The sequence below is a fragment of the Scyliorhinus canicula genome, chromosome 28, assembly GCF_902713615.1.
Source record: "Scyliorhinus canicula chromosome 28, sScyCan1.1, whole genome shotgun sequence".
Lineage (NCBI taxonomy): Eukaryota > Metazoa > Chordata > Chondrichthyes > Carcharhiniformes > Scyliorhinidae > Scyliorhinus > Scyliorhinus canicula.
This window is the reverse complement of record NC_052173.1, coordinates 1,315,356-1,330,655: the sequence shown is the minus strand read 5'-3', so window position 1 is coordinate 1,330,655 and position 15,300 is coordinate 1,315,356. Positions and strand designations below refer to the sequence as shown.

Genomic DNA, 15,300 nt, shown 5'->3' with positions numbered 1-15,300 from the left:
CGGGCTGAGGTCATTCTCAACCTTGCATCTGGCCTGAAGTGCGGTGACCCTCGGGTTAAATCGCCGCCAGTCAGCGCTCTCGCAAAAGAAAGGGGAGAGCAGCCTTGTGGTTCTCTGGGACAGTGGCGACATTATGGGGTAAGTGTCAGGAAAAGCGCTCTGCTTTATGGGACCTTTAGTATCCACCTGAATGTCGCGCCCAAATGATGGCAAAGGAACTCTGAACCTGGATCTGGCTTTCAAAATTATTTGCTAATCTAGATAGCGCAATATTTACGCACTTCATCGGGTCAAGGTATAACGGAGAATGCATCCTGCATTACAAATTGCATGGCATTTGGGGATGCAGACATGCAGTTCTGTACACTTGGGTTGGTATACTTCATTGACTGAGGTGAGGAACCATCCTTGGCAGGAGGTTTGAATGGAGAGTCAGAAGGCATGTTGGGCACTCTATTGAGCCAGCCTGTGGTACCTCTTAGTACATAGGAGGGGTATGGTGCTGTCCTCTGCAGGAAAGTGGTCCCATCCTTCTTGACGCCCACCTCCAGGCTAAGCCTGTAGGCACCATTTGAAACACTGCTAACTTTCCATTGATGGGGGAATGTTTAACTCGGCAAATCCTCTGACCGCATTCGTGGGAACGTAATATCTGTTACTTGGAAAAGAACAGCCGGCTTATTTTTATTGACTCTGTTAATTCCTTATTTAATGCCAACCCCTCACCTTTTTATAAGGGCTTTCCAACTCTTCTTTTATTTTATCTACTCAAGTCGCAACCTGTTTTCCATGGTGCTGCTGGCAATTTTGTTCCAGCTTGTGAACTTTCAACCCACACTCAATCTGGAGGTTTAGCTCCAAGCTCATGTGACTCCGAACCTGTCCTTTTGAAATCTTCCTTTTTCTCTGAAACCGGGGGACAACCTGAAAGTTAGCGAGGCCACTTAAGAGCGAAATCAGGAAGCACATCTTGACGCAAATGGTGGCGGAAATCTGGTGTTTGTTTCCTATTTACAAGACCAAAATTGATAGATTTTTGTTCAGTACGGGTATTGAATATGGAGCTGAAGGTGGGTATATGGAGTTGAGGTAGATCCGCCATGATGTACTTCAATGGTGGAACTTCTCGTAAGGGGCTGAATGGCCTCCTTCTGTTTCTGTGTATGTTTTGTACATTAGATCCGTCCGTACTGATGCTCGCACACAACATTTTTTAATGCAACCCTCTGCTGCCCATATTGTGGGATGGCCCCTTAAAATTGCAAGGGTTCTCTTTCGCTAGTCCGGTGAAGGACCACATGCCAGTCCCGCACTGCCGTTGACGTTACTGTTTTAAAGCTATTCACTCTGGGCTCTCTAATGCCACGTGCCTCTTATTGTATGTGAGTTTTATCAGCTCTCTAAAAGAAGATCTTCTCGAGGAACACTGCAACATTACTCTATTCAACCCTTTGTGAGAGAGTTTTTTTTTCTTTTTTTAAAATAAATTTCGAGTACCCAATTCAATTTTTCCAATTTAAGGGGCAATTTAGCGTGGCCAATCTACCTAGCCTGCACATCTATGGGTTGTGGGGGCGAAACCCACGCAAACACTGGGAGAATGTGCAAACTCCACACGGACAGTGACCCAGAGCCGGGATCGAACCTGGGACCTCGGCGTCGTGAGGCACAGTGCTAACCACTGCACCGCCGTGCTGCCCTGTTTGTGAGAGAGTTGTTTATTGCCCTTGTGATATTCAAACTTGAAGACAAGAATGCACGGTGAAGGAATGGATTCTCAATGTTGCTGCTATTTCTCTGCTACTTTTACAGTGGTGAGTGTTCACCCCTGAATATTGCTTTATTTTAACAGTAGGGCTATCTTAATCAGTGTTTGATTTTTGAACCCAGCCCCTCCAACCACTACGCTCAAAGCACTTGATTTGTTATCTGAATTGGGTATATTGAACAGGAGTCCAGGAACGCCAGATGAAGTTGGCTTGACAACCGTGGGATTTTGTGCTACTCTAGTTCTGTTTATCATTGTATCTGATACAATGGTTGATGAAATGTGCGTTTTGTTGCCGTGATGGTTAATTATTGTGTGTTTCTCCCATTCAGAGTTACCTATTCCAGCTACTGCAGGGGCTCGCATTCTGCCACTCTCACCGTGTACTTCACCGTGACCTGAAACCCCAGAACCTGCTGATCAATGCGGAGGGTGCGATTAAACTGGCCGACTTTGGACTCGCACGAGCTTTTGGAGTGCCTGTTCGCACATACACCCATGAGGTAAGTCACACACACACACACACACCCCCTGCTCCCCAAACTGGACAGTGACTCGAATAGGTCGAAAATTGTCCGAGGGCATCGCTTGGTGAGAACTGTTAATTTTGCTGCAAGTAATGCAATCGGTCCCAGGAGCTGGGGAAGGGGTCGTGAGTGACAAGTTATAATGGGCAGTCACAGTCTGCAGATTCTTGCCTTTGTTGGTAACTCTGCCTGGAGATAATGGTTTGTTAGTGAGACCCCTGCCATTTAGTGGCACAGAGTTTGATTAGTATGTGATTTGATTTTGATTTGATTTATTGTCACATGTACCGAAGTACAAGGAAATGTATTTTTCTGCGGGCGAGGGAACGTACACAGTCTGTACATAGTAGACAAAAAGAACAATCAACAGAGAACATTGACAAATGGTACATCAACAAACAATGATTGGTTCCAGTGCGGAACAAGGGGCCAAACAAACTAATTATATAAGAAGAGGAAAATAGTTTTAGTAGGTCAGAACGCTGATAGGAGAGAAAAGGAAAGGGACAGGGGGAGAGAGCACGCAGAGAGTTGCCATGCTCCCGCGCCATCTTGAATCATCCTGTACTCTCCTGCTCAAGACCCATTTGCTGGTGGCCTTTGAACTCTCCCTGAAATTATTTTTGCTTATCGAGAGTGGTAACCAAAAAAATTATGGGGCCTTTTTAACATGGTGTAGGAGTTGAGAAGAGATACCAGGCTTCAAAGGTTAGATGTTGATGGTGCTTTCCGTGGATGCTGCCTGCTAAGTATTTCCAGCATTTATTTGCATTTATTCCATGGGATAGAGCCAAAAGAAGTGGGAGAAATCTGACACTGAGGAGGAAACTATTAGTGAAACTAAAAGCAAACAAGTGAATCTGTATTGTCCTACACCATGTAGACTGCCTCAATGTGGAATTCTTAGCAATTCCATCACAAGTTGCATCTTGGAATATGAGTTTGAAATCTTTTCTCTCTTTTTTTTTTTTTGGTTGCAGGTTGTCACATTGTGGTATCGAGCCCCTGAGATCCTCTTGGGGTGTAAATATTACTCCACTGCAGTAGATATCTGGAGTCTTGGCTGCATCTTCGCAGAAATGGTAACAGATTCTAAAGTTAGTGCAGTTCTGTGATAAGATAATGATCAAACTGAGAAATGCATTAACAGTAACGAAAACGGTCGAGTTGAAATGAGATCTGAAGTGGAACTCTTGCTGGTTTATGCACTCCCTCCCATCACAACTACTCTACCTTCCTACTTGCCGAAAAATCGAAAGTCTTCAAATAAATTGAAGAAAATTTGGTGTGAATGCCCGGTGAGGTAGACATTCAAGCATTGGTCCCAAATTAAGAGAGGCAGGAAAAGATTTATCCCATCTTTACTTTAGTGCAGTCCTGATAATGAATGTGCTGAGGACATCAATTATTTTTTTTGCATACTCCTCCGTTCCGGAGAAATTGCCAGGTTCCGTTGGGTATTGTTTATATGATCTTAAATTGAGGAGGTTCTACAGGGAACAGACTTTCAAGAAGCTGCACAGTGTTAGCACTGCTGCCTCACCGCACCAGGGACCCAGGTTCCATTCCGACCTTTGGTGACTGTCTGTGTGGAGTCGGCACGTCCTCCCTGTGTCTGTGTGGGTTTCCTCCGGGTGCTCCTGTTTCCAAAGTTGAGCAGGTTAGGTGGATTGGCCATGATAAATTGACCCTTAGTGTCCCAAAGGCAAGGTGGGGTTACAGGTATAGGGTGGGGGAGTGGGCCTCGGTAGGCTGCTGTTAGGGTCGGTGTACACTCTATGGCAAAATGGCCTCCTTCTGCACTGTAGAGAATCTATGATTCTAAGCATGCAGGCAATGCAAAACCCATCCTGGACAACCGATAACTTAATCATTTGAATATAGAATGAATTGCATTGTTGCCTCTGGCTTTAAATGCTCAATGTAATGAATGATCTCCTGTATTGGTGGCCTTTGAAGAGGTTTGAGAATCTACTTAAGACACTCACATGATATGGGCAGCACGGTAGCATAGTGGTTAGCACAAATGCTTCACAGCTCCAGGGTCCCAGGTTCGATTCCTGACTTGGATCACTGTCTGTGTGGAGTCTGCACGTTCTCCCCGTGTGTGCGTGGGTTTCCTCCGGGTGCTCCGGTTTCCTCCCACAGTCCAAAGATGTGCAGGTTAGGTGGATTGGCCATGATAAATTGCCCTTGGGGTCCAAATTGCCCTTCGTGATAGGTGGGGTAACTGGGTTATGGGGATGGGGTGGAGGTATGGGCTTGGGTAGGGTGCTCTTTCCAAGAGCCGGTGCAGACTCGATGGGCAGAATGGCCTCCTCCTTCCTGCACTGTAAATTCTATGAAAAAAAATTGTACAGTTAACTGCAGGCACGTGGGTCTCTTTCTACCATTGCACCCCATATTGTGAACCAGTCAAACTCTCTGATCCCAGCAGTGTCGTAGGTCCACAGAGGTGTTGGAAGGATCTGGAAGCTGTTTATAGTAATGTATGGGTGGGAGGTGGTTGAGGTGAATAGTATAAATGTGTTTTAAGGGGAAACTAGATAAATACATGAGAGAAAGGAATAGAATCATGTTAGAGGATTGTAAATAATAACTCATAAAAAGACTTCAGTTTGCTCACCAATGTGGCTGTCTCTTTGTTGTTAATTTTTTAAAATCTGGTTATTCTTTAAAAAAAATTTTTTTTTTTTTTTTTAAAGAGTACCCAATTCACTTTTTCCAATTAAGGGGCAATTTAGCGTGGCCAATCCACCTAACCTGCACATCTTTGGGTTGTGGGGGAGAAACCCACGCAAATACGGGGAGAATGTGCAAACTCCACACGGACAGTGACCCAGAGCCGGGATCGAACCTGGGACCTCGGTGCCGTGAGGCAGCAGTGCTAACCACTGCGTCACCGTGCTGCCCTTTTTAGGGTTTTCATTTCACCCATTTGAGTCTCACCTGAGCAAAGCCCAGTTATTTGTGCTTTGAATCATCGCAAATTGTAATGGAAGGCAATGAAGCGCACAGTTGTTAAAAGGCTCCAAGGAAAGTTCCATTAAATGAGCAATCTTTACTTAAATATAGAAAGTGAGACAGCCATGTGGCAAAGGGAGGAGGAAAGGCATCTTCTCATCTGATGAATTTCTGCCAGTTGCCTGGAGTGCGGTGGGATCGGACACAAAGATGTTTATTCAAAGTTTCCCAGAGCAGTATTTCCGTGCCTTTGATGACTATCATTAGCTCTCAGATGATCTCTCAGCCCCTCTCCCGACCCTAACATCTGCGTGATCAATCGCATCAGGTTCTGGCTTCAGGCATTGAGAGTAGGTCATGATGTGGTGCATGACTTTAGGATTGAGAAGGGGGAGGCGAGGAATGCAGAAACGTTGAAACCATTGCCTCATATCCACTGAGCCATTTCTCATTGGTTTTAATATTTTAAAAACTACAAAATCACTTCAACATCTTCTATATGATTTCAATGTAATTATTCCCCCCCTCCACCACCACCACCACACACACACGTACTTTCCTCCCCATTTGTCAGCAAACAGGACAGATAGGATAGCAGAACTGCTCCTAGCCCCCGACTTGTTGCTTCTCCCTCTCTGGAAACATCAATCCTCTGCTTGGGAGCTTGCTGTGCATGGGTGAAGCATTCTGGCTTCTGTACGTACATGCATACAAACATGGAGCAGGGGTAGGCCATTCAGCCCCTCAAGCCTGCTTCCCCATTTAATAAGATCATGGCTGATCTGATAGTAACCTCAAATCTACCCACCTCCGCCTTCAAAATATTCAAAGATTCTGCTTCCACCGCCTTCTCGGGAAGAAAGTTCCAAAAACTCACAACCCTCTTAAGTAAAAGAATTTTGCCTGATCTCCGTCTTAAATGGGCGTCCTCATATTTTTAAACAGTGACCCCCTAGTTCTAGTTCTATTTGGCAGCACGGTAGCATGGTGGTTAGCATAAATGCTTCACAGCTCCAGGGTCCCAGGTTCGATTCCCGGCTGGGTCACTGTCTGTGCGGAGTCTGCACGTCCTCCCCGTGTGTGCGTGGGTTTCCTCCGGGTGCTCCGGTTTCCTCCCACAGTCCAAAGATGTGCGGGTTAGGTGGATTGGCCATGCTAAATTGCCCGTAGTGTCCTAAAAAGTAAGATTAAGGGGGGGAAGGGTTGTTGAGTTACGGGTATAGGGTGGATACGTGGGTTTGAGTAGGGTGATAATTGCTCGGCACAACATCGAGGGCCGAAGGGCCTGTTCTGTGCTGTACTGTTCTATGTTCTAGATTCTCCCACAAGAGGAAACATCCTTTCCCCATTCGCCCTGTCAATACCCCCCAGGATCTTAAATGAAATGAAATGAAAATTGCTTATTGTCACAAGTAGGCTTCAAATGAAGTTACTGTGAAAAGCCCCTAGTCGCCACATTCCGGCGCCTGTTCGGGGAGGCTGTTACGGCTGTTAAAGGTTTCAATCAAGTTGCCTCTTACTCTTCGAAACACCGTGAATACAAGACTAGCCTCTCCAACCTTTCCTCATAAGACAACCCGTCCATTCCAGGTATTAGTTTGTTAAACCTTCTCTTTAGCGCATTCCAATGCATTTACATCCTACCTTAAATTTTTTTTATTTATTTTTTATTTAGCATACCCAATTCATTTCTTTTCCAATTAAGGGGCAATTTAGTGTGGCCAATCCACCTAATCTGCACATTTTTGGATTGTGGGGGCGAAACCCACGCAAACACGGGGAGAATGCGTAAACACGGGGAGAATGTGCAAACTCCACACGGACAGTGACATCCTACCTTAAATAAGGCGACCAATACTGTACACAGTGTTCCTAATGTTGTCTCACCAATGCCCTGTATAACTGAAGCATAACCTCCTTACTTTTATATTCAATTCCCCTCACAATAAACGGTAACATTCTATTATCCTTCCTAATTACTTGCTGTACCTCCACACCAGCCTTTTGTGCTTCATGCACTCGAACACCCAGATCCCTCTGCATGTCCAAGCTCTGCAATCTCTCACCGTTTGGATAAGATGCAGCTTTTTTATTCTTCCTGCCAAAATGGACATTTCTTTTCCCCCACATTATATTCTATTTGCCAGATCTTTGCCCATTCACTTAACATATCTATCTTTTTGTAGCCTCCTTATGCCCTTTCGCAACTTAACTTTCCGACCTATTTTTGTGTCATCGGCAAATTTGGCAACCATCCCTTCAATCCCTTCATCCAAGTCATTTATATAAATTGTAAACAGTTGAGGTCCCAACACTGATCCCTGTGCCACTCCACTCGTTACATCTTGCCAACCAATTTATGCCTACCTCCTATTAGCCAGCCAATCTTCTATCCATGCTAATCTGTTATCTATGATGTGGAGATGCCAGCGTTGGACTGGGGTGAGCACAGTAAGAAGTCTTACAACACCAGGTTAAAGTCCAACAGGTTTGTTTCAAACACTAGCTTTCGGAGCACTGCTCCTTCCTCATTCCTCATTCACCTGAGGAAGGAGCAGTGCTCCGAAAGCTAGTGTTTCAAACAAACCTGTTGGACTTTAACCTGGTGTTGTAAGACTTCTTATTCTGTTACCTGTTATACCATTGCGTTTACACAATAACCTTTCATGTGGCACTTTTATCAAATGCCTTCTGGAAATCTAAATACAGTACATTTAGTGCTTCCACTTTATCCCCACGGCGCATGTTACTTCTAAAGATTTCCCTTTCACAAAACCACGGTGACTGCCTGATTGCCTTGATTTTTTTCTGCTGCCCTGCTGTACCTTCTTTACTAATAGCTTTCAACATTTTCCCTCTGATAGATGTTGGGTTACCTGGCCCATATTCGCCTGCTTTCTCTCTCCCTCTTTTTGAATAAAGGAGTTACATTTGCTATCTTCCAATCGAATGGGACCTCTTTCCCCGCCCCCCCCCCCCCCCCAAAAAAAATCTAAGGGATTTTGGAAAATTAAAGCCAATGCATCAACTATCTCACTGGACACTTTTTTTCTTTTAAAACCCTTGGATGAAATCCATCAGGTCCCAGGGATTTGTCATCCTACAGCCTTTATTCAGTACCTTTAGGAAATAGTTCATGTTCCCTAGTGCTAGAGTTGAAACTGGGGGTTTTATTCTTGAATAGATTGCACTTATTGTTTAATAGACTACACCAATATATAAAGGGGATACAGGTGGCACTGTTTAGTTGTATGAGAAATGATTACTGAACTTGAGGAGTTGAAGAAATCGAGACTTGCTTCCTAGTTCCTATTCTAGATTTGCCACTAAAGTTTAACAAGTAACACTTCGCGCAGTGGGTTAGCCCTGCAGCCTCACGGCGCTGAGGTCCCAGGTTCGATCCCGGCTCTGGGTCACTGTCCGTGTGGAGTTTGCACATTCTCCCTGTGTCTGCGTGGGTTTCGCCCACACAACCCAAAAGATGTGCAGGCTAGGTGGATTAGAACATAGAACAGGCCCTTCGGCCCTCGATGTTGTGCCGAGCAATGATCACCCTACTCAAACCCACGTATCCACCCTATACCCGTAACCCAACAACCCCCCCCACACCTTACTTTTTAGGACACTACTGGCAATTTAGCATGGCCAATCCACCTAACCCGCACATCTTTGGACTGTGGGAGGAAACCGGAGCACCCGGAGGAAACCCACGCACACACGGGGAGGACGTGCAGACTCCGCACAGACAGTGACCCAGCCGGGAATCGAACCCGGGACCCTGGAGCTGTGAAGCATTTATGCTAACCACCATGCTACCGTGCTGCCCACTGATTGGCCACGCTAAATTGCCCCTTCATTGGAAAAAATGAATTGGGTACACTAAATTTATAAAAAAAAAACAAGTAACACTTCTCTGGTGACTATAATTTTCCTGAGTTCCTCCCTTCCATTTCCTGGTTAAAGCTGCTTTGGGATCCTCTACATTGAAGACCGATGCAAAATACCTGTTCAATTATTCTGCCATCTCCTTGTTTCTCATTCGCAATTCTCCAGATTTACTTACCAGGACCAATGCTTGTTTTGTTGTCGTGTTTCTTTTAAAAAATATTTCTAAAAGCTCTTGCCATCTGTTTTTATATTCCTAGCTAGCTTTATTTTGTACTCTTAACTTTCTCTCATTATTAATCTTTTCGTCATCCCTTGCCGTCCCTTATATATGTCTAATCTTCTGACCTTCCACTGTCTTTGCACAATTGGAGGCTTTTTCTTTAAGTTCTATGTCATCTTTAATCCTCTCGTTAACCATGGGTGGGATGGGGCAGCAGGGTGGCGCAGTGGTTAGCACTGCTGCCTCACGGCGCTGAGGACCCGGGTTCCGATTACGGCCCCGGGTCACTGTCCGTGTGGAGTTTACACATTCCGTGTCTGCGTGGGTCTCGCCCCCCACAACCCAAAGATGTGCAGGTTAGGTGGATTGGCCACGCTAAATTGCCCCTTAATTGGAGAAAAAAAGAATTGGGTACTCTAAATTTATTGTTAAAAAACCACGGATGGTGGCTCCATCCCTTGGACTTTCTCTCACTCGTTGGAATGCATTTATTCTGTGCATTGTGAAATATCTCCTTCAACATTTGCCACTGCATCTCTATTAACCTATCCCTTCACCTCATTTGCCAATTCACTTTAGCCAGCTCTGCTTTCAACGCCTCATAATTGCCCTTATTTACGTTTAAAAACTTTGTCGGACCCACTCTTCTCTTCCTCAAACTGAATGTAAAATACAGTCATATTATGATGGCTGCTACCTAAGGGTGCGTTCGCCATAAAGTCATGTGCCACCATGTTGATGGATATTTTCTTTTGAACCCTTCAGGTCCAGCTTCAACTCTCTTTCAAGAAAATCACAAAATATCTACAGCTCAGTAACAGGCCATTTGGCCCAATATGTTGATACTGATGTTTATGCTCAACATGAGCCTCCTCCCATCCTAATCTGACCACCATCTCCTCCTATTCCTTTATTTCCCCATGTAGCTTCTCTTTAGATGCAGCTATGTTCTTTGCCTCCACTACTCTACTCTGAGTTCCGTTCTCTGGGTGAAGAGACTCTTGGATTCCTTCTTGCATTTATTAGTGACTATCTTCTATTGATGTCCCCTAGTTTTGGACAGAATTGTACTGCCTGAGGACAGTTGGATGACCCAGTGAAGATTTGTACACTTCATTTTGGAGCACTGCAGAATGACCACCCTGCTACTTGAGTCATGCTGTAAAAATCCTTCTTTCATTTAAATGGGGTAGAGATGTTCATGTCGCTGCACTCGCTAATACGTTGAAGGATCAATTAATATGCATAGAGCAGAGGGGAAGTCTGTCCAAGCTTTCAGTCAACATTGAGTTGTGCTGTTCTGGGCAAGTAGTTTTATTTGATGGATAATGCAAGATGGAGATTGTGATCTAAAATCATTAAACCTATCCGAAACCCAAGATGTGAAGGATTTTAGGAACCATCGCCCCTAAGTTAGGGAGAGCGAAATCAGATGGCATCGTGCTCCTTGCCATTGTCTAGTGCCGGGGAGGGCAAACTTTTCCGTGCAAGGGCCACATTCAGAAATTCACAATTTTAACGGGCCGCATAGTATATTAAGTAAAATAATTCACCCGGTTATGATTCTGGGCGCCTCATATAGAACATAGAACAGTACAGCACAGAACAGGCCCTTCGACCCTCGATGTTGTGCCAAACAATGATCACCCTACTCAAGTCAACGTATCCATCCTATACCAGTAAGTAACCCAACAGCCCCCCACCCATTAACCTTTAAAAAAAAACTTTAAAAAAAAATTTTTTTTTTTTTAATGACTTGGTGGGCCGCATAAAGACCTTTGCGGGCCGTAGTTTGCCCACCCCTGGTCTAGTGAATGGAAAGGCAGAAGTGTGAATGTCACTGAACCTTCAATGCTTGCGGCCTTGGCTCTCGCATCACGAACGGTGGCTTGGGCAAGGTAGTGGAGAATGCCTCGTGTCTCTCGAACTCTAAACCAGTAAGGAAAGCCTTCTTCCTAACCCTCTGCCATCACAAATGACCCTTTTTTTTTTGCACCTATCACGAGGGAGGGGAAATTTAGGTTGTGGACTGTTGTTTCATTCATGTAATGTCTTGTGGTAGTGTTCATTGTACAAGGAGCAGAATAAACAGAGCTCTTCTGAAATCTGCTCTCAAATAGCTGCATTGTTTAAATGTGGTGCGTGATCTTAGTGTGCTGGGCTCATGATGTCATCAAACTTGCTGACCCACTCGCTTTCGGATAAAAATTCTTGTCCTCGATTCTACACATACTTTGTCTTTTTGTTGCATGGTATACCCACTGTCTTTTGGGGCACCATAAGCGGAGCAGTAAAGGAGAGGGAGAAGAGAAAGAGGCAAGAGTTTGCTGTTAACGAAATATTCAAACCAATTGAACTCGATCTGTAACCATTGCACAACTAGATTATTCTGTGCACGTTGCAATGAAACCATATTTTGTTCGTTTGCAAGCTGTCTGCATAATGTGGAACACGATACCATACTTTAATTTGGTAGGAGAATAAAAGCACGTTGGCGGGAACATGGGTATGTCAGATTTGCTAACCTTTCCAAGTCGGTATATGGAATGCCCTGGGAGCGCTCACTATCTAGTCATCTGAAGCATAGTGACATACAAGAGAGTGGCTGGTCCTTGCAAAACTGCTACAGCAAGAGTCAGCAACTTCAGGACCGAAAGAGAGGGGTGGAAACTGGAGTTGCGATCTTTCTGATGCTCCAGGTGTAGACCGGATACTGAAATGTGAAATTCCAGAGAAACATGGCTGTTGAGAGACAGTCGTGTGCTTTGCTCAACCAATATTGCCAATATTTTGCTCTTGTTTTTCACAGATCACTAGGAGAGCCTTATTCCCTGGAGACTCGGAGATTGATCAGCTGTTTCGCATTTTCCGCACTCTTGGAACGCCAGATGAATCGGTCTGGCCAGGAGTAACCTCCATGCCTGATTACAAGCCCACATTCCCACGGTGGATTCAGCAGGATCTTGGTAAAGTGGTCCCCCCTCTGGATGAGGTTGGCAGAGACCTGTTAGCGGTGAGTACATAGAACATAGAACAGTACAGCACAGAACAGGCCCTTCGGCCCTCGATGTTGTGCCGAGCAATGATCACCCTACTTAAACCCACGTAACCCGTATACCCGTAACCCAACAATCCCCCCATTAACCTTACACTACGGGCAATTTAGCATGGCCAATCCACCTAACCCGCACATCTTTGGACTGTGGGAGGAAACCGGAGCACCCGGAGGAAACCCACGCACACACGGGGAGGACGTGCAGACTCCACACAGACAATGACCCAGCCGGGAATCGAACCTGGGACCACCTGGGACCACTGGAGCTGTGAAGCATTGATGCTAACCACCATGCTACCGTGAGGCCTCTAATTGGATACAGTAATTGGATACAAGTGCAAGCAGCAGCCAATAAATTAAGCGAAGCAGGTTCAAAGGGCTGAATGGCTCTGTTTCCAAACTGCAGAGTGATCAGATGATCAGTCTGGCATGCCAACAACGATAAAGTTGGGAATGTGAGAAAATTGGGACGGGAATTCTGAAATGTTTATTTATAGCTCTGGACTGGTTTGACATAAAGAAGCCCACATAGTTGTAGTTATTTGACCGAGTTCCATGTCCGTGGCAAATTTCACTCTTCCAACTTAAACTTTAAAACCAGAGCCACTGCGGAATAAGTTTATTACATTAAAGCTGCTGTTTAAATATAAATTGTTGTTGCTCATGCTGCTATATAATCAGTGCTTCACTTTTCCAAAAAATCTCTCCGTCATTATCTCTTTTGCCTTATTTTTGTGGAAGTGCTTGCTGAATTTAACTGCTGCATCTTGATTCCTCTCTCCTGCAGCAAATGCTTCAGTATGATCCAAGCAAGCGGATCTCAGCGAAGAGCGCCCTGTCCCACCCTTTCTTCCAAGATGTGAGCACGCCCCTTCCTCACCTTCGAGTTTAAAACTCAGCCGATCAATCGCTGGTCTGGAAAACCTGAAAAGTCACTTGTCGGAAATGACGAGGCAGTGTCTGTCTGTCCAGTCCTTCTTCCCAGTGTGCCAAAGATCCATATGTTGGTCATTCACATCTCCAGAGCTTTCATTTAACAAGTTCCATATGATTTTTGCAAACATTTGAGACTTCACTTTTCTAGCGAAGAATTCTTCACATTTCTTGGATAAATGGATGGTCTCCAATTGACCTCCCTCATGGGTCCATTCTGCCTCCTTCGATTAGAAAGCATCCGATTTGTCATATCAACTCATTGCAACACAGAGCCACGATAGGTGTGCATTTCTGCTTTATTTTTTCATTCCTACAGTAAGTTGTGATTGTCACCAATCAACCAGAACACTAATACAACCTGAAGTGAGATCCCTTCACCCAAATGAAAATTACATTTCCATTAAAGAAATAACCCAATGACTCTCAGAGATGTAAATCTCCAACTTTGAGCCAAGCAAACCAGAAAGGTTCTTGTTTGATTCTCAGCATCTACTGATGTCAGCCAGGGTGAAGAGAGAGGTGCTACAACTGGCTGAGTGAGGAAAAGGAAGATGGCTTATGGTTCCATTTCTTGGCTTCTATCTAATGACCCTCGCTGGCAATATGAATAGGTGCTGACATAGATGTGATACTCCCTGTAGTTGGATAGTCAGTTCATTGCCCAGGCAAGGTAGCAGAAACCCCCTGATTGAGCTCAAAGTGAGAGTTGATATTGGGGGAGCAGGATAGAAAATAGTACTGGGATAATAGCTCAGTGAAGAAATACCCATTGTGATGTTGAGCCACAAACTACTCTGGTGCTAAATTAGCGAACCTTCGTCCGTGAGGACAACGTAATCAGCCGCAGTGACACTGGGCTAGGAAGGGAAAAAGAGCAATTGGCACGTTCTTGGTCACTAACTAGCCACCTTTGCCAGAAAACATGTATGTGCAGATCTCTGGTGAACACTGAGTGAACCATGGGCCAGGAAAGGAGGCAGGGAGGAAATTAGTCAAAAGAGAACGCATGAATAATATTTTGGAATAGTAAATTACACGAATTGGCCGTTCACCTAGCAGATTTCTTTTCTAGTTGTAGTCGGTACTTTCTTGAGGCTAGTTGTGGGAAGGTCACTTTCGATAGCTGCGTGATAACGAGGTCAGCCTAATAACCTCGCATGGAGGCTCTTTGTCTCTTCCCACAGGAAGCGGGACTGCTGTCACTCAGTCATGCACTCGATGCTGATGATTGTGGGATAACCTGTGCCATAGATCCGAATGGTGATTTCAATCCATTTGTTTCCTGTTATTCTGAGTCACAACTCCAATTGACATGGTGGCACAATTCCAAGAAGCAAATATGGGCCTAACACTGGAGGGAAGGCATGAGCACTGAACACGGAAAGCAAGTACGGTATTAATCTGCATGAAGAAAAAAAGTGCACAAGCTAATGCTTGGAAACTAAAATTCTATGAAACTTTTGGAGTGAGTGATTTTTAATTCTGGTTGTCCACATTTTTAGTTGAGTCAATAATTCCACATAAACTGCAGGTTAGGATGAATGGATAGTCACTTCAAGTTTACATGGCAATCTTCATTTTTGAATCATTTCTTTGATGTTTTAATCTGATCAATGTAATTCTAATCTTGGATCTATAAAGGGATATTTTACAACGCTTGGAGACTGGATATAAATATTGTTACCCACACAAGCTCATCCAAACCTTTATTGGAGTTTAACTTGTGTTCTTCCATGTGAATGCAATGTAGCTGCCCTTTTACTCTGGGCTTGCGTTGTGGTCAATTTACTCGACATTGGTAGTAGGCGAAGTTTTAACATTTAAGTTTTGAGATTAGTTGGCCTGCAATTGGTAGTTGGCATTGGGGGCAAGCATCTTTCGTAGCTAAAATGTACCAGGCAATGATACAAGTATATCTTCCACTGTGCTTTGTTGATGGGTT

The 15,300-nt window shown here is 44.6% G+C and overlaps 1 protein-coding gene across 2 annotated transcripts in view; it reads left to right on the top strand.

The window, feature by feature from the left end:
- Nucleotides 1-15,014, top strand: part of cdk2 (cyclin-dependent kinase 2) — a 36,820-nt gene extending 21,806 nt beyond the window's left edge. Inside the window, exons 4-7 of one of the 2 annotated variants that reach the window (XM_038786527.1) lie at nucleotides 2,101-2,271; nucleotides 3,276-3,377; nucleotides 12,177-12,380; nucleotides 13,210-15,014. In XM_038786527.1, coding sequence (XP_038642455.1) covers nucleotides 2,101-2,271; nucleotides 3,276-3,377; nucleotides 12,177-12,380; nucleotides 13,210-13,314 — 582 coding nt within the window. In that variant the 3' untranslated portion in view covers nucleotides 13,315-15,014. Of the gene's footprint in view, nucleotides 1-2,100; nucleotides 2,272-3,275; nucleotides 3,393-12,176; nucleotides 12,381-13,209 lie in introns of both variants that reach the window. The other variant, XM_038786526.1, reaches the window with a different exon arrangement.
- Nucleotides 15,015-15,300: the final 286 nt, after the last annotated feature.